At 37.0% G+C, this 25,239-nt stretch overlaps 1 protein-coding gene across 2 annotated transcripts in view; it reads left to right on the top strand.

The window, feature by feature from the left end:
- Window positions 1-16,777: 16,777 nt before the first annotated feature.
- Window positions 16,778-25,239, top strand: part of tle2b (TLE family member 2, transcriptional corepressor b) — a 40,669-nt gene continuing 32,207 nt past the window's right edge. The window contains exon 1 of one of the 2 annotated variants that reach the window (XM_052589271.1): window positions 16,778-17,411. In XM_052589271.1, coding sequence (XP_052445231.1) covers window positions 17,388-17,411 — 24 coding nt within the window. In that variant the 5' untranslated portion in view covers window positions 16,778-17,387. The remainder of the gene's footprint in view (window positions 17,412-25,239) is intronic. The other variant, XM_052589272.1, reaches the window with a different exon arrangement.

Here is a 25,239-nt window from a genome sequence, read left to right as displayed (position 1 = left end):
TGTAGAACGTCAATGTTTTTATTTTGTTGTTTGTATACTTGTGGGAATTAACACTGCAGTTATGAAGTAATATTTTTCTGACAATGTTTGGAAGCAACCAATAGCATTGTTGTTGAATAATTTGAATGTAAAGTTTTAGAGAGCTTTGGTAACTATCGTAAACGAATACAAAATTTCATACTTAATTTTAATGCAAAATTAGATTTTAGGCCAAAACAAAGCTTAAAATAACATTAAAAAAATATAATTTGTTCCCCATTTCAGAATAGTATTTTCGTCAAGCAATTTTAAAGGACTTTAAATGCTTTGTATCATAATTTTATCACTATAAGGAATTAATTGCAACTAGAGTCATTATATCACTGATCAGCATTGCTCCACAGTGGCTATAACCAGACATTTCACTAAAGTGACATGCACTCAGTGAAATGTTTGACATTTAACACTTCAGATGAAATCCCCTCTGGATTATGTTAATTGAAAAATTACAGTCTTTGGTTCTACGTCAGTCAACAGTTTCATTAACAGAAACCGATGGATTGCTTTTCATTTTGAATAGTGTTTATTTGTGCAATCCAGACATTGTGATGTTTTAATCAGGGTGCTAGAGATGCTCAACCTGATTTGGTTTCATAAGATACCGTCTAAGTTGTATCTAAATGTGACAGTGTGATCTGTAGGATTTTTTTTTTCCACGTCTCTTTGGTACACTCTCACAAGCTCCCTAGTGATTGTGGTTTTTGAATGACAGTCTGCCCTTGTCTCTGTGTTTTCTGCTGCTGGGAAGCCACAGAGCGCCTGGCAGCTCTCTCTCTCATTCCCTCTCTCTCTCTCTCTCATTCCCTCTCTCTCTCTCACTCTCTTTCTGTCTTAAACTCTCACAGGATTTCTCTGGATCTGAGCCCAGCACTTAAAAAAATATGAAAGTGCCCTATTTTCTGTCAGAAGGCTGTCAGAAAGGCAGGGTTTTGTTTATTTCGCTTCACTTTCTCGCGTTTAGCACAATGGTTTAATGCTTAAAAGCTGTTATGATCAATTTACAGAGCGGAATGAGATCAAGCCAGCTTTAAAGATTAAAATGGATCACGATATAAAATAGTTGCAAGCGTATGGGTGAATCTCACAGAGACTGGTTACATTTACCCCCAAATAAAAGAACAATCAAAACTTATAAAAGAAAACCTTTAATGTATTAATATTCAGTCACACTTTATTTTAAGGTCCATTAACTATGACATTTTCCTTAATAAACCACTAATTTGCTGCTTATTAATAGTTGGTAAGGTAGTTGTTATTAATAAACAGTCAATATGTTATTAATAGGAATGCTAATAAACAACTTGTTTATAGTGAGGATTGGTCCCTAAGTGTTACCAAACATTAATTTATGTATCAAACATTATAATAACACTGTATTTTAGGGGAACACATTCAGTATTAACTGTTATTACTATGCATGTTACAAGCTTATTGGTTGTCTATTAGTATTTATAAAGCACATATTAATGCTTTATTCTGCATGATCAAGTTTTAGGTCCCTTAATCCTCATACCTAAACTTAAGAACTGCCTTACTATTAATATGCAGTAATTAGGAGTGTATTGTGGGAAAACAGTTAAAAGAGAATTTGTTCCCTGCAACTGTAATAGGTTTAAAAAATAAATAAATAAATATATATTACCTACTCAATATATTTGTAATACTTAAAAGTATTTGTTGAGCTTTTAATTTAGCTGTTGTATACATGGGAAAAACACAATAATATGTATTAAAAATCAAATTTGAACTAAAATGTTAAATGCACCTGTACATTTTACTGTTGTGTATTTGTTTCTTTGTGTGCAATTAAAATTATTCTGAGTGGTTGCTCTCATTAGGTTTTCATTAATTAAACAATTTAATTACAGTATTTTTTAATTATAGTTCTAAATCCGCATTAATTAAAGCCCACTACGTTGGTATATAATAAAACAATATAAAATAAAAATATACTCTTAAATGTGTATATTTATGTTAATTGTCATTGAGATACAATTATAGTTTTTAGTAATATATTGAATCACATTTTATGTTTCCAGTTTTATTGTAAAAAAAAATTATGTTGTTTGGTTTTGTTATTTGTGGAAGTTTTTGTGTGTGTGTGTATATATATATATATATATATATATATATATATATATATATATATATATATATATATATATAATATATACATTTTTTTCTGTATTAGATATTATAGTACATTAAGTATTTTATTTTGTTTACGTTAATTCTAAGTAATGAAAATGTTTTTCATGGTTCTAATTTTAGTTTCAGTTTTATTTATAATACTCTTGATATGTATATATGATTGTGTGTGTGTGTGTGTGTGTGTGTGTGTGTGTGTGTTAATGGGGGTTTACCTTAAATCTTAAGAGAATGTTAAGAGAAAAAAATAACACACTTCAGTGTTAATGGGCTCAGAAATAGATTTTAAAAAATTTGGGAGTAAAATCTAAAAATAATAGTAAAAACGTTCTTACCTTATTATATTATTTTATTTTTGGCATGGCATGGACCGGTTGTTGACCTGTTTCGTGTGATTTGCCTGGATAGCGACTCACTTCACATTTTCTGCTGATGTCGGCCGGTTTCCTGTGTCAAGTGTGGAAAGAGAGATGGGCGGAAGGGTGATTATTAAATGGGTGGTTATGAGAGGCCGTTGATTAATCATGATTGACTCTCTCTCTCTCTCTCTCTCTCTCTCCCTCTCTCGGTGTCTGTATGTCTTACTGCTTGATAATGGAGACACATTCAGTTATGTGCTGTTCTGGTTTATTCATGTGGCTCGTCAATCCTTCTCTCTCTTATTCTGTCTTTCTCCATCAGTCTCGTTTTCCTTGTTCTATTCCTTCAGGCTTACACCAGACTCATAATCACATTGTCCCCCCCCCCCCCCCCCCTCTTTCTTTTTTCATCCCTTCATTCTTCCCGGCAATGGCCAGAGCACTCATCTTAATCCTCATTTTTCTTTTTACCCTCTTGTTCTGTGATATCTCTCTCTGCCCGTCGACTCCGTGCTTGCAGAATCGAACCATTGGAGAGAAGGAACTGTCAGACTGTTTTTTCTAATCTGTCTCTTTTCACATCCATCCACTCCTCCTTTTCTCGTTCTGTCTCTCTTGTGAATAGAAAGCACTACTTGGACGACAGCTCTGAGATTTGAGAGCATTTATCTCAGGAAAAAAAAAATCCTCAACAATAAACAATAGGATCAGGCTGCGGAAAGCAGTGAGACCTTAAAATATACTGGTCTGGAATCAAATGAATTCCTGGTTGCACACATCTTTCCCACAATGCACTAGAAAAATAAATTCTATTTTAGGCTTGGTTTTGCTAAGATGCATATTTAGAAGGTACACCGCCATTTTTCATGTAGAAATGTTTCAAGGTAAGGCATAACATAATTAATATAATATACTTGAATTTTGTTCCAGTAATGCTAACATGCTAGCTCTCTCCAGCCCTTAGGAGCATAATTTTTTTCCAGTATAGCCCTGTTCCTCATAATTTCATACAATATTATACCTCAGGTGCAGCCTGTTGGAATTGAGATGTCCTAATATTTGGATGAATACATTTTTGTGTGTGTGTGTGTGTGTGTGTGTGTGATATTTTTCCTAACAAGCAAGACTGCCATTCATCCTGAATGGATAGATGTAAGTTAGTAGGTTGGTTACAGCACTTTTAAGATCCTTTTACTTCATTTTTGGTGCACATTGTAATATTTCTTTTGAGTCCTAATAGAAGCTTTATATTCTCATCCTGAATAATAGTTGGTTAGTAAGTTAGTTGAACAACTTCTTTATCCTTTTAGGAGTTTAACTGCCAGTTATAAGGATGGATAGATTTTGGCTGGTGAGTAAGTTAGTTGGTTCATAACTATATTTATGTCATCTTTACTGCCCCTTACCCTAGATATATAGTTTCATTTACTACCCCTTGTCCTGGATGGGTAGAAGTTAGTTAGTTAATTATTTAGTTTACATCCTGGATGGATGCATGGATGGAGAATAGATTTGAGTTGGTTGGTTAGTTATCTAGTTGGCAGTTATACCTTTATGTAATTTTACAAGCTCTTGTCCTGGATAAATCGTTAGTTGGCTAGTTAGCCGGACTACTTTTGATACTTTTCTGTCTTTTAGGGAATTTACTACACCTCATCCTGGATGGATATGTTAGGTAGTTAGTTATTAGTTTTAGTTAATTATACTTTTATTTCCTTTGCTGATACTAATCTTGGATGGATGGATAGATTTTGGTTGGTTGGCTGGTTAGTTGGTACTCAACTATCTTCATGTAATTTTGTGAGCTTTACTGCCTCTTGTCCTTGATCAATAGTTAGTTGGCTAGTGAATTGGACTACTTTTAGGATACTTTTGTCATTTAATGAGCTTGACTGCACCTTGGATGTTAGTTTTTTTGATAGTTTTCTACTTTTATGATACTTTTATGTCACTTAGGAGCTTTACCTTAATACACCTTTTTCCTAAATAGATTGGACCACTTTTATCATCCTTTTACATCCATTTATGGTCTTTACTGCTCCTTGTCCTGAATAGATGGTTAGTTATTTGGGCTGCCTTTATTACACATTTATATGCTTTTAGGAGATTTACTGACTCCTTGTGCTGGATGGATGTATATTAGTTAGTTGGCTAGTTTGTTGGTTGGATGACTTTCATGTTACTTTTGTTTATTTAGGATCTTGATTGTCCAAACTCTTCCAGAGTTTGCTAGTCTCGCTACTGTTTGCATTCAGTGTATAAACAATAGCATTGCGAACATTGTGTTCACAGCACCGTGTTCAACAGAAGAAAGTAAGCTAAAAAAGATTTGGAAAGGCATGAGGACATGTTGTCAGAATTGTCATTTGTGGATGACCTATATCCTAGATCGGTTAGTAGTAGAAACTTCAGTTAGTGAGCTTTCTCTCCTCAGTCACTATCTAAGACTTTGGTGTGTTGGTGGAGGAGAAACTGTTATTCCTGGAGAGCGCTTTCATCTGAAATTCTCATTCTTTATTCATTCGTTTACCGCCTCCTCCATCCATCAGGCGTCTGAAGTAGGAAAACACCTCTGGCTACCAGCACAAAACTGCCTTTTTGCCTTTCTCCCTCAGCTGTACACTGTCAATCCGTCCATCCTTTCCTCTCCTGATCTGACTTTCCCATATTGTTCTTTCCATCTGCCTCTGCTTCAACTTTTCAACTCTTCCTCACCTTTTCACTCTGTTCCTGTTCTTACACCTTTTGTCACTTTCTCTGAATTGCAATTTAAAAGCCATTCTCAATTCTCGATGGTGCACCACCATGGTACACACCATCCCCTGCAACCACACTAGGTATTTGAGTGAAAATTGTACGATAAATTAACTTTTACGATGTTAAAATGTATTGCTCGTGTAGGGCGTAATGATGGTGGGAGGGTCTGACATGGCTGAATGAGTCCCTGGTGGATTGCCTCAACCCTGCCTTCCAGTCCAAATGGTTTCCCATGAGGTTGTACTTTTGACTGCCGCCAAACAGCAGTGGCTGGTTGAATGGCATGTGGTCATTGTGTGGTCTGTTTACGCTGCTGGAGCGGTTGTGTCACATTCACAGGCGGCCTGGAGTGGGAATGTGTGTGAAGACACAGTGCTTGGCCAAGTTTAAGGATTCTGCTCGTGTGGTTAAGCCGGTTCTATACACTTTACATAAAGCTATATAGACACCATATAACCACAGGGGGAAAACTGAATCATGCTAACCACCCTTGATGTCTTGGAGGTACACAAAGTGTAGGTCCATACTGAATTTTATAAATCTTTGCTCAATCAGTTGTGTGGTGTGACCAATATTCATAAACATCCAGGATAAATCTTAAAGGCATTAACTTTTTATTTTTATTTTGCATAGGCTACCTCCAGACAAAAAAATTATAAATTGTCACTATAATGGGGTGTCCATACCAAAAGTGAATTTAATTATTTGCATGATTAGATTGCATACAAAGTCAATGCAGAGATGTTATTGCCACAAATGCACAATATACATCTAAATTGCCTCTTCCACACAAGTAGAATTTCAACTCCAGCAGAAAATTCGCATGAGCCTATTGACACGTCCAGTTTGGCATGTATGGATGTATCAGAAAATGAAGGAGATCATTGCGCAATTTGCACGAGTGACACGAAAAACATCCCGTGAGTAATCTATGGTGATAACTCAATGCAAATATTTGCTTCACATTTGGTCTGCACACACCATGAGATATTGACAACAGAACCTAAGTTGAATCTCAAGACTTTGGCCTTTCTAATGATGTGTAGTTTGTCAAGTCAAGTCACCTCTATATATTTATATAGCGCTTTAAACAAAATACATTGCGTCAAAGCAACTGAACAACATTCATTAGGAAAACAGTGTGTCAATAATGCAAAAGGACAGTTAAAGGCAGTTCATCATTGAATTCAGTGATGTCATCTCTGTTCAGTTTAAATAGTGTCTGTGCGTTTATTTGTAATCAAGTCGACGATATTGCTGTAGATTAAGTGACCTCAACTAAGCAAGCCAGAGGCGACAGCTGCAAGGAACCAAAACTCCATCGATGACAGAATGGAGAAAAAAACTTTGGGAGAAACCAGGCTCAGTTGTCCAGATTAAGTGATATCAAGGCAAATTGTTTCAGAGTCATATTTTACTCAAAAATTGTTGAATTTTGTTTTTACTTTTTTATATACACTAATTACTTATAATAAGACCAGTAATGTGTATTAACGGTGAAGAGGAAAATACATGCATTTCAGCTTAATGAAAACAAATCTAGTGCTTTTTTGATTTCATGTTGACTTTAATACAAAGCCATACTGTTTATTTGTGAACTTTAAATCGCAGCAACAGTAATTATACACAGTCACGGTTACAATTATGAATCCCAGTGGAAATTACTTGAAAATAAAATATTTCCTCTGAAACTGTCTAGCATTTTTGCAGCCTGACTTGAAGTTTCCATTCCTTCATATTTCAGAATAGCAGTCAGTCAAAAGCAGTGCCTGAGGTTATTTTTTCCAGTTTGATATTTCCTTACCTGACACTCAGGTATGAGCGTGCGTGAGAGTGTACTGTATATGCAACACACGTGATCAACAGTGCAGCTTGTGAATGTTCGCGAAAGACATCTCAAACTGTCTGAATATCAAATGTGCTTGCTTTATAGTCCTACACTCAAAAGTTTTCTCTACATACAACATTTTGTGTGAATTTCAGTCAGAACTGGAACAGAAGGCCCTCAAGGACCCAGCGGAGAACAGGTCACTGGCATGAAAGGGTGTTTAAGTCACAAAAATGGAGTGGGGAGGGGCCTGAAAGCACTGTAAGTCACTTTGAATAAAAGTGTCTGCTAAATGTATAAATTTAATTTGAATTTATATTTTATTGTCATGATATTCGCCGGCAATATGAATGTGCTAATTTCATGATTAGTTAAAACTTTGCATTGCACTTACTCATCACAAGCTCAAAGTCACTTGGTTACTCCGAAATATGCAGAAATCCCAAACATGGCCACCATGTCATCTTTTCAAGTGTGAGTCTATTGAATTGCCACACTACGGAAACATTATGATATGAATTTTCATTTTACAGCTGCACAGTGGGATAGACCATTCGTGCTTTTGTGTCCTCACAATGAGTGTTAATTGGCTGATGTCGAACGCTCTTGTAATTTTGATTTGCCTCTTTAATGCAAGGCTCCCACCAGATGGAGTTATTTAGCTGGATTGTGATCTGTAATAGCCCATTGCACATACTCGCAAGCTGTTTTTATGTAATCCAGCACTGTTTTAAACAATAAAGGTTAATGCTGGAATCAAACCAAGAAAAAAGTAGGTGACTTGGGGGGGAAAAATGATGAAGGTCGATAAGGTAGGAGAAAAAGCAAGTGCCAAAAAGCAACAGGAATTCTTATATACTCTTTATATATGGTGTATACATCAGAGAAGGGTTAATGTTGTCTGTAACGGGCGGCATTCCCAGATGGAAGACTTTTAGCTGATGAACTTAATTGGCATGACGTGGGCCAGGCACCATGCCAACTGGCCAGACCCCTCTGCAGCTGCGCATAGAGGGAGAACTTTCATCTCATTCATTTCTAAGATCCTTTGCTTGTCCAATTATGCTTTCAAAAACAACACCAACAAACACTACATTACTGTAAAACCTCTTGAAAGGAATAAAGACTTCAGATGAAAGTAAAATGCGGTCATCATTTACTCTCACTCATGTTGTCTCAAACCCGCATGACGATGTGTTCACATGGTTCTCTAAAAAGAAAATGATACATGTAGTCCTGGTTTGCTTAGCATTTAGATTTTCAATTTTTAAAACCAAAGATACAAAACAGTAGGCATTATGATAAGGTCATAACCTGTTTGGGCAGGTTTTATGAGGTGTATTTTGTAAAGAACTTAGCATACATCCAAAACAATGCTGTTTGCTCAATTAAATGTGCTCTGTGCAGTTTAGCTCACAAAGAGCTTATAAAATGTGTAAAGGAATCAAAACAGTGCCAGAAATTCCTCTGTTGCAAACTGAGATCTGCTGTAAGGAGATGGCAGTTTCGATGTCTATACTGAACTGTAATGGGCAACATGACTCATGTTTTTGGTTCGTTTAGATGGCTTTAGTCCATGTTGCGTTCATACTTTGTCTGAACTGCAGTAGCGTTGGTTTAGAAATAAGATGAAACCAGTTTTGTGTTTTGTGCACACCAAAGTTGAGATTGCACACTTAAAATTCAAATAAAAAGATCAAATAAACCACGCTGACTTAGCAATCGCACCAGAGTTTGTTTTAATCAAACTAAACTTTCCAAGTGTGAACATACCCTTACGGTCTTTCTTGGAACACAAAATAAGTTATTTTGCAGAATTTTCTCTAAGTTTTCTCTTTTCCATTTATAAAAACAAATGAAGACTATCTGTCATGCCCTAATATGTCTTAAATTACAAGTTTTCCAAAATAAATACAATAGATTATTCATCTATTTTCTAAATGCATATCTTTTATATGCAAAATTTACTCTGCTTGAAGAGATGGTTCACCTAAAATAGACAATTCTGTCATTTATTACTTATTTTCATGCCTTTCCAAACTAGTAAGATACCCGTTTCAACAGTTCACAACACAAGTTAAGATAATTTTGGTGAATTCCTAGAAATCTGGCCCTCCATTCAGCAACAAAACTACCACGTTCAAGGCCCAGAAAGGTAAAAACATTGTTTAAATATGCATTGTGGTGCTTTCGGAAACACACACTTAAGACTGACATGGAAGAGAAGAAATTGTGGAACTAAGTCATTATTTTAGTTTTTTTGCACACAAAAAGTTTTTTCATAGGTTCATAAAATTTTGGGTGAACAATCCTTTTAAACCCTGCTTTTTTTCGGTCTCCACTTTTCATTGAAACACCCTCATCTCAAAATCCAATCAACAGCCAATGCATAGAACCAAATCCTGCCCTACAATTTTTCCCTTCGATAACCTGTTTCACTCGCATGTATACGTCACAATTTCAAGGAAAAGATCTGCGTCTACTTCCGCTTCATCGTGACTTTAAATGTACCATGTGTAATTTTTTTCGACTGTACTAAAGCAGAAAAATACCATATGTTTGCAGATAGGTAGGAAATGCTATGTTCACATACTTCTTTATCAAAAAAAAAAAAAAAAAAAAACGGTTACAGCCAGTTACTCTACTTTGAAATGTGTGTTCCGTGTTGGAATGTCTGTTTTTGTTTTGATCAGTGTGATTCCGCATGACTACCCAATAGTATTGCAACACACCGGGTTGCCAGTTGGTGAAAAACTCAGTGTACTGCAACATCGACGTCAGTAATTACCCAGTACCCATTATTCTTAAAATATACCCAAATATAGTCTTCTCATACCCACAATATTTATTCTCAACAACAAATAACCCGTCTTTGCTCTGAAAGTTCCTTACGTTTACGTACTTTCAAATATGGCATCTCAATACACAAACATGTTGGTTCTGAACGCATCGTTGACAACAATTTTACTTTACTTCAAAACTGACCATGTTTTAACTAAATCAAGTAGCCTACAAGGAATAACTGTGGCCTCTCTGTCACCATTTGTAGCTGAAACATAAAAATGCAACTTACATGCCGAGTTGTTTTTGTAAAATGAGTAGCCGTACCTTAATTTTGTTATAGTTTATGGACATGACATAAACCTAAAATTCCACCAAATCTTCAGAAATCTAATCAGGTCAATTTCCAAACATATTCATCCACATTTTTAAATGACTTTTATTTTTTTTTATTTTTTTTTTACCCTCCCTGAAATTTCATAGATCTCATTTAATGTTTATAGTCTTTATAAATATATCTGTAAAAATAAAACACATTTTTCACTTTCTTACAATTCCAGGCTGGATCTCAGAGGGGATCATGGGAAGGTAAAACATGCCCTAAATAAAAGTCTGGAGCTGCTTTTTTGCCGCATTGACCCAGTAATGGAAAAAATTAGGGTTATGAATTCTGAGGCCATGAGGGCTAGATACATCTGTTACAGTTTTAGGATGTAACAGTTATGTTCAAATCCTGGAGGAGAGCGAATGTTGGCGCAAAGCGACTGAGACTGTAAGCCTTTTTTAAAACGACCTTTTGTTTTACTACGGCGTGTTATTAGGATACGTCCTGTATGTGCTGTTATTGGAGTCCAAATTCTGAATCTGGATTGTTTGTGGTTGTGTCCATAACCTGTGTGTGTTGCCTTTGTTTGCTGCATGCTGTGTCGGGTCCTCAGACTGAAACATGTGGCTGTAATAAATCGCATAAATCCTCTTCTCTGCCTGTTAATTCACTTCCCTATGAGTTTAAGCCGAGCTGTTTTTTAGGCCATTTAAACCACAACATTCCCTCTGGATTCTCAAAACACCACGGTATCTGGAATTGTTCATTGTTTACTCGCACTGTCTGGCCCTCAGGCGGAGCGCGTACACTTTCTCGCTTCATCTTTCTTTCCTCTCTCGCATTCTGTTGATTATTTCAAAAACCCTGTTTTCCTTCATGAGCTCTTTCCATTCTCACACACACACACTACATCTGGTCACAAGAACCTCCGCATGTGCGTTTTACACTTACATAATGCACCAGAGAAAGCCAAAAAGAAAGCGAGATGAGAAAGTGGAAAGAGATTGAATGTCTCTTGACACCTTCATTCAGCAACAATGTGTGTTTGGTCACGTGAAATTAAAATGGACCCTATTTACTTTATTAATAAATGTTCCTAGTCATACTGGGTTGTGACTGTCATTGTATGTTGATTTTAATACATATTGATATCTGTTTTGATATAATTTGTAGTCTCCAGCATGATAGAATATGCAGATATTGTAGTCTCACAATGTCAAAGTCTCCTACTTAAATCCATCACGCTTTAGGACAGCAAAAGATCAGTCATAATTTATGCCGCCCGTCCTCTACTTCCTGTAACAGCAAGGTTATGCAGCAGCAAGTGGAAGATCAATTTATTCAGCGTATTTTAGTTCTCCTGGGAAGATTACATTTATAATTTGGGAAGTTGTAATTACGATATCAGATGTATTCAAATCACTTCAGTCAGGAACACTATTGTCAAAGATGATTGGCATGTTTTGATTTGGCGGTATTGTTTTTTTCATGGGCATGAACTCCCTGCGCATCCATGCAGCCTAGCATTAACCCCCCTGGGGTAAACAGAACACATCCAACATAAATGTATTGCAGATGTCGTTAATGTCACATAAATTAAACCTTTTAGAAATTAGTCTGATTCAAAGGGGATTCAGAAGGCCGAATCCTGACTGAGCAAGAGGAGGAGCTGGGGATGGAGGAGGGTCAATAGTTTAAAACTCACAATTATGACGACTTATCTTGCATTTCCCATGAAAAAGTCTGAATTGTGAGATAAAACTCACAGTTACATATCTGGTGTTTCATGCTAGGAATAAGTTTCCATAAATTCCTTTTTAAAAATTTCCTGCGAAAATTTGCCAAACGACGGAAAATATGAGTGCACTTTAAAAACGGGTATCAATGCAGATTTAGTAGCACACATATGTGTCTGTGTGGGAACTACAGATCTTTATCCAAAAATGCTGTTTTGCTTTATGTTTCACACTCTTTGTTATATACATATCACTTATGTTTCACCTGTACCTGGTAGAGTGATATGTATAACAAAGAGTGTGAAACCTAAAACAAAGCAGCATGTTTTGGATAAAGATCTTTAGTCCGTGACACGCTTGCAGGCAGATGACTGAGGAAAGTCTGTGTTGTGTTTCATAGTGCGAGACACTACTGCGATTTGAGCTGACACAACAGGTGAAGCCTGAAGTTAATTACTGGAGAGATGGGAGGCCCGGCCACACTGATGCGCTCGCTAGCAGTCAGAGCTTAGTTCAGTTAAAGAATAGACCACATCTATCAGAGCAATCGATACTCACTGACAAAGATAGTCTCTCTTTTCTTTCATTGTGTGCATGTGTGTGCTCGGTGTACACTGGTCTGCACACATCTCGCAGTAAAAATGCTAGTCATTTAATATAAAAATGGCTTTGTGTGTGTATTATTAATATTATATGCTGTCAAATGATTAATCCAAAAATACATATATACATCGTATATGTGTGTGTACTGTGTATATTTTGTATTTATATATGAACAAACACACATGCATGTATATTTAAGAAAATTTTTACTCTTATATATTAAATATATTTATATATAATATAAATTATATGAATATAAATATATACATATATTTCCATATATATGCTGTATGTGTGTGTATTTATATATAGATTTTAAATATACACAGTACACAGACACACATATATTATGTAAACCGAAACTTTTATTTTGAATGCAATTAGTCGTGATTAATCATTTGAAAGCACTATATTATATAGGTTTTTATAATAAACATTACAATTTATTTACAGATAGATATTTTGAACAATGTAGGTAACCAAATGGTTGACGGTACCCATTGACTTTCACATTCCCATCAATTGCTCAGATTATTTTTATTTTCAGATTATTCTGTACTGTGGAAGTCAATAGCTACCGTCAACTGTTTGGACACTCACATTCTTCAAAATATCTGCTTTTGTGTTCAGCGTAAAATATTAATTAATACAGGTTTAAAACAACTTGAGGGTGAGTAAATGATAACTACATCTTTATTTTTGGGTGAACTATCCTATCATATATATATTAATACTGTAATATATATTATTGTATTTAATATTTAATATAAAAATCAAAGTAATGTAAAAAAAAATGTTTTTTGGGGGGGGGGGGGGTGTAGATAAAGTAGCATTAACTCTGAAAATCTAACCTATGTTATGTTCAACAAGGCAGCACATGCACTCCTACATGGGGTATTGGGTATTATAGTAAAGATGAGATGGTAATAACTCCCTTTGTGATCCACAGAAGAAAAAAATCATACAGGTTTGGAACAACATGACAGAACAATGATGATAGAACTTTCAGTTGTTTAATAAACAAGCTGCTCATTCATTTACAAGGTTATCATAGAGCCACTATGACTCACCAAATAAAGAGACTGTTTATTTGTTATTTCGCTTAATTGTTCAAGGCACTCAGCACTAGGTGCTACACGTTGCTCATTTGTCATTAGCAGTCATAGGTGATCGTTTATGCGGCGTGATTGGCAGCTGGAGGCGGGAGCGAGGAATAACTGGAACTTCAATGCCCACAATCCCTAAAGACTGCACCCCGCCCTCCACACATGCTGCAGCCAATCAGCGGCCGCGAACGCCACGATTGGACCGTTGCAGCCTCTGATGTCAAGGGCAAACGTGGGACTTGGACGGTTTGATTGGTTGGAACGGTTTAGTCGCTATAACCAATCGGAGGAGCGCTGGAGAGTGCCCGACAGCCGCCGAGTTTTAAGGTGGTCTGGAGAAAGGTAAGGGTCTGATTTATCTCTTGTAATTTGCTCTTTTGATATTTAAATAACGTGTTGTATATATAAAACACGCATAAATAAGTAGGGTAAATAAAATTAAACGGTCCGGTGATATTTCTGTCCTCATTTAAGTTGATTCCCCGCTTATATTTAGGTAAACATAATTGGCTTTGGAACATTAAACTTTGTTCAGCGGCCTCATCATCTTTTTAAAAGCTTTCAGAAGTTTCTACTAAAACTATAAATAAAATGTGTCTCGTGTACAATGCATAATTGTTTTTATTATGAGAATTATTGACATGGAAGGAACTTTACATCGCATTATTTGCGAACTAATCAATATTGATGCTGATTTGGATCAAATGTGAATGTGAGACTAAAGCTGAACTTGATTAATTGCTGTAAATGTGGGTCATTCTGGTACATTTATGAATTTATACCATGATATGTTTATAGATATGTTTGTTCGATAGATAGATAGATAATGTCAAATTGTCAGAATAACTTAAAAAGTGTAACATAAAGTGTAAACGCAGCTATTGTTATATATGAATATCCAGTTCGTCTTCCCCTGATTTTCCTATTATATTATTTCAGATCTTGTGTTGATCCTGTTGACCTCTTACCTGAAGCACAACCAGTCCAGGACGTATCATCGCGTAGGAAGGTAAGAGGTTGAAAGAAGAGAGTCGTGTGAATAATTACCTGTCTAATCCACACAATTAGATAACGGCGATTAGGGCAATCCCTGACCACAGAGGTGTTGCAGACAGAGGGATGATTAAAAAGGGATGCCTCTGAGATCAAGCTTATATGTCGGAGGAGAACAAGAGAATGATGAAGAGATGGTGGTGATTACTAGGTTATTAAAATTATACAAAAATTTGCTGATGTGTTTTTCGGACACACAAACAAGTGACGTGAACATGCTCCAGATAAATCAAGGTTGTAAGTGTTGCAATCATAACTTAATTTGCCAGTTTATTTCTTGAAGGGCAGATAAATGCTCGTCTGTCAGAGGCGAACGTGCAAATATGGGGTTGGACACACATGGTGCTTTCACGGAATTGCTGGCAAATTGAATCATTCCTCATCTCTCTCCCTCTCTCTCTCTCTTTTTCTACATCCCTTATTTTCTGATTTGCTTCTCCCTTGAGGCAAATTTAATTGCTCAGAGGTTGCTCTTTCAAAGCTCTGGAGACTTATTTGTGATTTCAGTTATGCTTCATTGAAGTATGAACTTTGCCTCCGATATGCCTTCCAGAATTCTTTAGGAAAAGTAAATTGAGACAAATGAGACACAAGTTGACATACAGTAAGTAAAGTAAAGCTTTGTTCGTCTTCAGAACATAATTTAAGATATTTTGGATGAAAACCGGTAGACTTGTGACTGTCTCATAGACTGCCAAGTAAGTTACACTGTCTAAGTCCAGAAAAGTATGAAAAGCATCATCAGAATAGTCCATCTGCCATCAGTGGTTCAACCATAACACAAAGAAGCAACACAAATACAGTACTTTTTGTACGCAAAGAAAACAACAAAAATAACGACTTTATTCAACAAGTTGTCTCCTCTGTGTCTCTCCACATCTCCACATCATAGAGCCATTTTGGAAAACACCTGATGAACGCAAGCAGCTTATTCTCTTCTGTGTCAGCAGCGCCACACGGATACGTTTTCTACCTGTATTTACTCTTTGATTTGAACGAAAACAGCGCATCCTTGTTTAGCTCATATTCTCCAAAATGGCACTAGGGTGATGCAGAGAGACACAGAAGAGACAAATTGTTCAAAGTCATTGTTTTTGTTTTCTTCTTGTACAAAAAGTATTTGTGTAGCTTCATAACGTTTCGGTTGAACCACTGATGGCAGATGGACTATTCTGATGATGTCTTTCATACTTTTCTGGACCTTGACAGTGTGTTTTATTTGGCAGTCTATGATACAGTCACAAGCCTCACGGTTTTCATCCAAAATATTTTAAATTGTGTTTCGAAGATGAACGAAGCTTTTACAGGTTTGGAACGACATGGGGGTAAGAGATTAATGACAAAATTTTCATTTTGCGGTGGATTAACCCTTTCAATAGAAATGATTTTTTAAATATAAAGAATTTTGCTAATAAATATATAATTTATAATATTCTATTTTCTTTGTATGTATAGATATACTGTATATATGTGTGAGCAATATATAGAGAGATTATATATATTTCAAATTTTATATAATTTAAACAAAGTATAATTAGTAATTTATTTTACATAATAACATATAGGTTTATGTGTGTAATATATGTAAATTGTAATATAGCAATACAGTTTACATATGTGATATTTTGTATCATTTTAAACAATAATGTTTTAATTTATAAATACGATTATATTCTCTAAAATAAATTAATGTAGGTATTATGGCTCAGATAAGAAAAGATCTGAGCACAGTGTTGAGATTTGATCTAGAAAAGACACATCAGAGATCACTGTGGCAAGAAGGGTATTTTTATTTCAGTCAAAAAAAAATTTAAGCAAATGTCTCAGTTTTCCCTCTAAAAACATAATGAATTGCTGTTTTTTTTTCCCTATAGGTGTGTATGGTGATATGAATCTATCAGCCTTTCAATGCAACGACAACAAGAAATCATGCATCATTGGTTGTATGCATGTATTGGTGTCTGTTTCTGTCTCTATCTCTCCATCTATCTACCCTCTATCTATCTCGCCCGGTCCACCTTAAGTGCAGCTTGAGCAGGCTGTGTGTTTGTGTTGAAGCCAACAGGCACAATATATTACAGTCTAGGGCTCACTGCTGAAAAGCCTGCTGGATCTTCCAGTGACCTGCTGTTCTTTCCTGCTTTCCTGTGTGTTTTTTTCCTTCCTCTCTAGATTTAGATTAAAAACAAAGCCTGTTCCTCCTTCTCCTTGCCTTTTTAGACCTCGGCAAAGAAGCCCTGCAGTTTTGAGGTACTGTTACAAGGTTGGAAGACTCGAATGGAGATACGTGTTTGTTTTTGTAGCTTGTTGGGGACATTTGCAGAAGGACAAGACCGAGGACAGCTGGACGTGATTCTTCGGAATTCCCTGCTCCTCCTGCTCTCCTGATCTGTCGGACTGAGAGCCGGACAGTAACGGAGTGGGACGTCAGGGAATTCTAGGGGGGAAATCCAGTCCAAGTGTGAGTAAGGGGATCTGTTTTTGGAAGACCCCCTCGTCGGATGCACTGACAGCCTTCTGCGGCTCGGAAAGAACAGAGCCGTGTTCCCGAGCTCGATCCAGGGCTCTGTCCCCTGGTGGAGGGGGTACACAGGAGTACAGAGGGTCAGCGCGTTGGCCGTCAAACCCATAGCCGGCATCCCTCCGGTGACCATGTACCCGCAGGGTAGACACCCGGTAAGTGCTGTGCTCTCTCTCTTTCTCCAACATCCTCGACAAATGGGACAGATGAAGCGATTGGGTGTAAGAGAGACGTCTCTTCAGACTTTCAGTTGCACGTACGCATATTCATCTTCACCCAGCTGTCCTCAAGAGCCAGTTGATAGAAAGTTGTGTGGGAGGAATCAAACACAATGTGTGTCCGTATTAGTTTGTGTAATAAACCTTTGTCATTGGCCCCTCTAATAGATGGCAGTGCGTTTGGGCAAATCTAGAGTGGTTTAGATGTGATATATATATGTGTATAAGTGTGTGTGTGGGTGTGGGTGGGGTTGGATAGGGCTCAACTGTGGGAAGTTTATTTGTTATCTTTGACGCGTCTTTGGTTTATTGATGTTTCTAGAATCTGAAGAATCTACTGTACATCGCAGCCCGTTTTAAGTGTGGCTTGGCGTACAAGCCTAAACTTGTCATATATACGACAACGCAAGGCATCAGATCTGTTCATGAATGAATGAAAGATCTCTTTAGACTGATTTAGTGTGCATGTAGTGCACTTGCCCCATAGACTTCCATTGTAAGGGTGAATTTCACAAAACATGTCAAGAATGAGACGTATTTCATCTTAAAATCTGAAGAAGAAAAAAATTGGGAAATAGATTTGGCATGAAGTACTTTTTAGGACAGTTACCGCATAATTTTTTCTCCTCATGGTTTTCATGTGATTTTTTTTCTTTCTTTATCTTTAGATTAAAACTTTGAATGTTTATTTAACCTTCTCCCTCACCTTTTTAGACCTCAGCAGAGAGACCATGGGATGTATTACATATTTGTCAAATTTGTATTCCTGTAACATTCTGAGCTTCCAAGTCAGAGTGATCGAATTTAATTTATAACGATACAATGAACGAACTCCAAAGGTATAGTGAAATCTGCAGCCAGGTTTTATTTTTCCCCCTTATGGCCTGTGAAACATGACCTGCACTGGTAAAAAGGTGTGAGAAAGGTCTCTGTGAAGCCAAGCATAAACATTGCCTTTTGTCCTCGCACCTTTTCTCGTTCTGTAACTTTTAAAGAAATCTCCATGTTCGTGAGAATACTCAGAAAACACAGATCCACATATGGTTAGAACAGCTTGTTTATTAGCGGATCTCATTAACCCAAGCATCTCGGTTACTTTTTTAATGGGCTTTTTATTCAGAAAAGAAACAGTAGAGAGATGACAGGAAATTACTGGTAGGAAAGAGTGATCGCCAAATGACCTCAAGATGGGATTCGAACTCGGGTCTCCGTGAGCACGGTTGCGTTATTTATCAACACACTAACCACGAGGCTATTGGCGCCAAAAGCATCACTGTCACCTTTGCTCATTCTTAATCTTAAAAATAAAAATCTATGTTTCCACAAAGAACCTTTTAAGAAATGTTTGCTGTAAGGTTCTTTGGGGAACCAAAAATGGTTCTTCTATGGCATCACCACAAAAACCCCAATTTATTTGGAATCCATGAACACTTGCAATCTCATAGCAACTCCCTGGAAACTAGCAAAGTACTGCATTTTCTTCAAGCAATGTAAATCTCAATGTCTCAGCATGCTTCAGGAAATGTTTTACCAATCAGATTGGCCCATCAGTAGTTTAGTTAGACACTTCAACATCATCCAGTGCAAATCAGAGGTAGCCTGTCAGTTTGAAAAGAGTGTGTCGGAGTCTGCGGTACCTGCCTATTGAAAGGGTTAAGGCCAGATTTGCAAGGCAAACTGCATCGGGAGGACTGGTAATTGGTTCCACTGGATTTTTGTGGTTAGTGTTATCTGAAGCTGGGGGATTGGAAGGTGGAATGAGAGAAGGGTTACATCGCTCCGTGCTTCTGAGCCAAAAACAACAACAATAAAAAAAAGCTGGGCAGACAAAGCTCATAATCTGCTGCAGCCACACCTTCAGTTTCCGACAGTTACAGAACACAGACTTCCAAAGGTGGATCAAATGCGCTTAACACATTGTTTTTAAACCTGAAGATGAAGTGCCTCGATGGTAATGCCAGCGTTCAGTTAACGTTTAAGGGTGACAAGTCCACAGATGTCATGTGTGAGGTGTGAGAAATGTGAACTCTCTCTCTGTTGAAGGTCTTTTGGACGGGACAAGTAGTTTGAGAACCTGATACAAATAAGAGGATGTAATACGAGTGTGTGAGCGCACGTAGCACACGAGGCATCGGTGCGCTTGCACCATCGCTGATTGTACCCGTGTTTGCACTGTGTGGATTTATGGGTGTTTTGTAGGCAGGTGCTGGTGTGTGTTGTGCCAGGATGTGAATATTTACATGAATACTGAGCTCAAGGTATAATGGTGAAGATGGCATGTAGAGAAAATCATGGTCAATTGAACTGTATTTACAGGTATGCATTAAAATGTCACTTTTCACAAGTTTTGCTCGTGGTCTTGACAGGCAAGGTTCTTGAATGCTGAAAATTTGTGTTAAATGCTGGGTTTTTTTCATTGCTGCCTGACTTTTATAATGATTACTAGGGACGGTAATTGTGAGGAATGTATTCTGATCCCATATAACCATTACTTTTCCATTAGCCGTTCCTTTAGTAGGCACTTTTGAGGAAAGAAATATTTGGCAGAAGTAAGTTCTTAGTGCATTTACTGCCCTCGGGAGCTTTCAGTGTAATAACTGACAGACATATATTCCATTCCTTATTTATTGAATTCTTGTTGAAATGTGTTTATCCTGACCTTTAATGGCTTTTAGCGACTTGACATGGTGCGACAAAGTAACAGTCCTTAGTATTTCAACGTGATGAAAGCACTTCAGTAACTGAGTCCGAATAAGTAACCGCTTATTCATAAAGTGTTTATTAAATGAAATGGCTCAGAAGATTCACTCATTTGGGAATCGGACTACACTTCTCATAATGTGTATTTCTGATTTACTGAAAAGAACCACTGCATAAGATTAATTGTTTAAGAATCATAGTAAAACAAGGCACTCTTTATGCTAATTTAGTTTCCCTAAAAATAATTGCTAGCACTAGATTTGGAATCATGCTTTTGGGAATTGGACAACACTGGTTGAACTGAATGCTTTTGATACACTAAAAGTAATCATTTTGTAAGACTTATTTGTTCAAGAATCAGACTACATGGGTCACACATTTTGTATTCTAATTCCTGGCTCATGATAGTTATTGTTTGAGAATCTAACAGTACTACAGTAGTTAACAGTGTGTTTGATTCACTAGAAAAATCCATCAGTTGGCAGAAAATGCATGTTTCTTGACATAGCTGAAAGTCATAAAAACCATTGCATTCTGGTACTAAAACTGACACTTACAAATGGGTTATTTTTTCATACAAAGCATGAATTGTACCATATTCATGCATGTTTTTTAGTGTGTTATTGCGTGAATGTGTGTCTGTGAGTGAATGCCAGCTTTCTGTTGCACTGATGTGTTGGCCAAGTCAAAGTCATAGCCAAATATTTAGCCACAAATTTCACATATGCTTTTTTTAATGAGCTGGTAGTTTGAGCTGGAGTGCTCTCCTTTGCTCATTTTTACTCACAGCCATATTATATTAAAAAAATGTTTTATTCTGGCCACATTTGGATGTTAAACTTGGTTGCAGGTTTCATATCTTCACACTGTTTTATTATCACTCTTTCGTGTTGGTCAGAAACACATGAGGATTTTCTTTCTTTCTTCATTTAGGCTCAAACTATTGCTGGTTTACTCTGTAAAGCATAAAAGCTGTTTTCTCTGCCTGCCAATCCACAGTTCATAATCCAGTATTGGACGCCGATTGCTTTTGCTCGGCCCCACAAAGCAAGCTACTCCAGAGCCGCATTGTAAGTAAGTCGCCAAGATAGTCCCAGCAGCCATCCAACGTCTCAGCATTCAGTGGGGTTTAAGATTGGGTAAAAGCCTCAGAAATGATTGGCAAAATTGGAAGGACTTTCTCTCAGATTGTTTAATGAGGATGTGACACCCAGTTCAAGGTGTACCTGCTAAACTCAAGCACCTCAAACCCGTTGTATCTTAGGAGTTTGTGGGGACAAGGTCTTGCAGGACTGGGAAGGAAGGAAAGCTGGGTTTTTATAGAGCGAGATCACACACACTCACACATTCACCCAGATCCCCCCCGAGATCACACTGACACTTCTCTTCCTCCCACTTTCTGGTGATCCTTATCTATTCGTGCGCCTTTTTGCACTAAATATTTCACCAGCGGATGATTATTTCATGGATGTCTCTATCCCAGCCTGTCTGCGAGGATGTGAGCGAAAAACAGCTTCGCAGTCGTCTCGGAAGCTGACGGCGCTCCTCTTTCAACGTGTCTTTCTCTCCTTCTTCAAACCGATTTGAGTCACTGTGTCCAAAATAGCAACTCCAGCAGTGATATACGAGATGATCAGAGTGGGCGATTGGGAGAGATTTCATTTCCCACCATTGTTATGGGATCTGCTCGTCTCGGTCTCCCCCTTTGACCTCCCTCAGAAGATAATCTCCAGTAATTCTAGGCTAGCCTGCTGCAGCTCGTCTAAATTGTGATTGACTAGCCGCTGTCCCACATGGCTCGCTGTCTGCCTCGTCCCCCTCTATCCAGATTAACTGGATCAGTTTTGGATTTCAGGATTCCCCCTCCTTCTGTCTGACACACACTGTTTGTATCTAAACAGACGCTCCTTCCCAGGTTTCCTCCTTGTTAATTTGCATGCGTTAGTTTTGCACGCATGTTTGTTCTTTATGTTGCAGAGCCCTTCGTTCTAATAAAGTCTGAGCAAATATTTTTTTCTAAATTCATCTAAAGCAATAAAAGATTCTTTATTTCTTACTTAAATGCAGTGATAATTACTGTTGCTTATACTTAACATTAACATTAGCTGCGTTTATATTACCCTTCTAATTGTGCATATTGAAATTGCACATTGAAAATACGCTCAATGACAATACATCAATTTCAAAAAACTCCCACATATATATATATATATATATATATTAGTGCTGTCAAAATTAGCGCGTTAACGCATTCGATTAATTTGAAATATTTAACGCGTTAAAAAAAAATAACGCAATTAACGCGGTTGCAGTTTTTTTTATTTCCAGTTGTGGCTTATGTCTGTTCAACGTGCAAAGAAATATGGATAAGACCAAGGAAGGACTTTTAGACGGAAAGTTTCAGTATAAAACTCTGCCGGATTACTCTTCAGTCTGCCACAAGAAACATTACTCATCATTTAGTCTGCCACAAGAAACAGCAACATTAAAATCATGAACTCAAATGTCATTGTTTAAAAAAAAAAAAAAACAATGACTGTAACAGTACGTAAATCAGACCTTTCTGTAACGCTAACGTTAATAAGCTTAAATGAAAATAAATAAATAATTGTGTAGCGGAGTATTTTTTGTACACAGTGCCGCGAACTGTCAATCACTCCTGTACGCGTGCATCACTGTCCTCCTCGCAGCTGCAGCAACTTGCGTTCTCTCTCTTCATCAAGCTTTAAAACAAAAAGGGGACAAAAAGATCATATTGTCTTTGTGCATAGGCTATAGATTAATTAGATAAATGAATATCTAAATTTGTGCCTTGCCGTCTACGGTATTTTTTTAGAACTTAGAAAAAAGATGCTGCAGCCAATGAGCAGCCAGCGGGGGCTGCAGGACGACTCAACCTCCGCAGACAGTTTTTAATGTTTATCAGACAATAAATACGCAAGATTTTGCTTTAGTATAACTCACAACGAGTTTCACACACCTTCTCCAGCCACGTTGAGTTGTTGACACTTAACAGTGGGAAAAGCGACACATGCGCTATTCACTTGTATAACTTAAGGGTGAATGGGTAATGTAGTTTCTGCTCTGGGTGGGATGAATTAGGAAGCTTGCATTGTGAAGGGCGCTCTGAAAAGCGGCAGCGCAGGCAAAAGATTAAAACCTCTATTAAAACAGATGTCCAGATGAGCGTACCGGTACGCTACAAGCACGTTCTGGGCGCACGGAGAGGTGGCTGTACGCTCGAGCTATATTTGGAAGTGGCGGTACTGAGTACCTGTGCGTACTGGCCACTTAAAGCACTGGCAATGACTATACTTTGGAATTTTTTTGCAGTCCACTTAGAATTCAACGTGGAAATCATTTTTGTTTTTTATTGGCATTGATTGTTTTGAAATTCAAATGGTACTTACATGCCTGTGTTTTTATTTCTGTAATAAAAATGGCTTTCAAGCCAACAGTTAATTTGGAGGATATTGATGGTTTATTGCAGGTATGTTGTTTACATGAGAAAATCTGTGTTACAAGTTAAACAAAAATTCCAATAAACAATCATATTTTGAATTTAAATAGTTTCTTTGTCTTGAGTTTACATGAATTATTTACATTTTACATTTACATATCCAAAAAGTTTCAGTCTTTTAATTGCGATTAATCGCGATTAATCGCGATTAATTTTAAAAAATTGTGCGATTAATTAGTTAATTTTTTTTAATCGATTGACAGCACTAATATATATATATATATATATATATATATATATATTAGGGCCGGGACTTTAACTCGTTAATTGAGATTAATTAATTACACAAAAAATAACGCGTTAACTAAGATTAATTAATTACAGAAAAAAAATTCCGCATTTTTAATAACGTATTTTTGCACCGCGGAACGTTTCTCACTGGATGCGTTGCGGCGGACCGATTATACTGAAGCACCAACTAGCGTTCGCATATCTCTGCAGCATATCTAGCCGAGAGTATCACCTCAACGTAAAACATATAGCAGCTAGCGTGGACTTTACACTTTATGTTGAACTATGTATTATTTTGTTGGTGCAACTGGCAGTTTATGTTGAACTCTTTATTGTTTTGGCCAAGGTTATTGAGAGTTGGACTTAGTATGTTATGGCCTCTGAAGCAACAGAGAGATGTTTTCTAATAGTCAGTGTTTCCAATGTTCTGAATGAACTTGACAGTTTTGTGTTTTACTTAAAAAACACTTTACAGAAGGTTCCAGCATCTATAAGCTTCCTGAAATTCTGAAATGTACTATTTCTAAATTGTTTCTAAATATGCTATTGCTACACTTCATGGCAAAAATTGCACTGGTCTGCTAGACTTGGTTGAACAAAAATAAACAATATTTTGTTGCTTAAGCTTATGTATTCAGTCATTATTCAATGGTTTACTATAAATCCATGTGAAAAAAAAACTTCTCATTGTTCTCAGGTCAAATATTTATATGCGATTAAAATGCGATTAATTTCGATTAATTAATTACAAAGCCTCTAATTAATTAGATTATTTTTTTTAATCGAGTCCCGGCCCTAATATATATATATAAAATTACACTCACATTAGATGGTTTTTCAGGAAATTCGAAAAGGAACGTTTCATAAAACTGCAATGGAAACATTGTTTTTCCACATTTACAGGTCATCTGCCACACATAAGTCACATGATCATTCTTTAATGTACTATAACTTTAATCTTCTATAAAAACACTTTGTAGGTGGCCGCTCTCAAGTGTAAGGGCCTTTCTTTGCCATTAATGTTTGGATAACCCCTTATTTACACTGCAAACAGCTATGGCACATTACGTCTCCGTCATGACCACCGAAGCTGATCGCAGCAACTCTAGTTAATGCTTGTGTTTATACCAGCCACTCTGTGGCATGTCCCAGAAGTGGCTCTCTGCACTGCTTCGCCAAAAAAAAACACTACTACGTCTCCTTTGATTAAAAATGATGGCTAGTGCAGTGGCTGCAATTTACGTACACTTACCAGCATCACCATAATGTATTGCATTAATATTATTTTAGTCGCATAACATTGGAAATGGTTTT

Source organism: Carassius gibelio, chromosome B22 (genome assembly GCF_023724105.1).
Source record: "Carassius gibelio isolate Cgi1373 ecotype wild population from Czech Republic chromosome B22, carGib1.2-hapl.c, whole genome shotgun sequence".
NCBI lineage: Eukaryota > Metazoa > Chordata > Actinopteri > Cypriniformes > Cyprinidae > Carassius > Carassius gibelio.
Note: the sequence above shows the minus strand (reverse complement) of the source record. Positions and strands in the feature narration are given on the sequence as shown.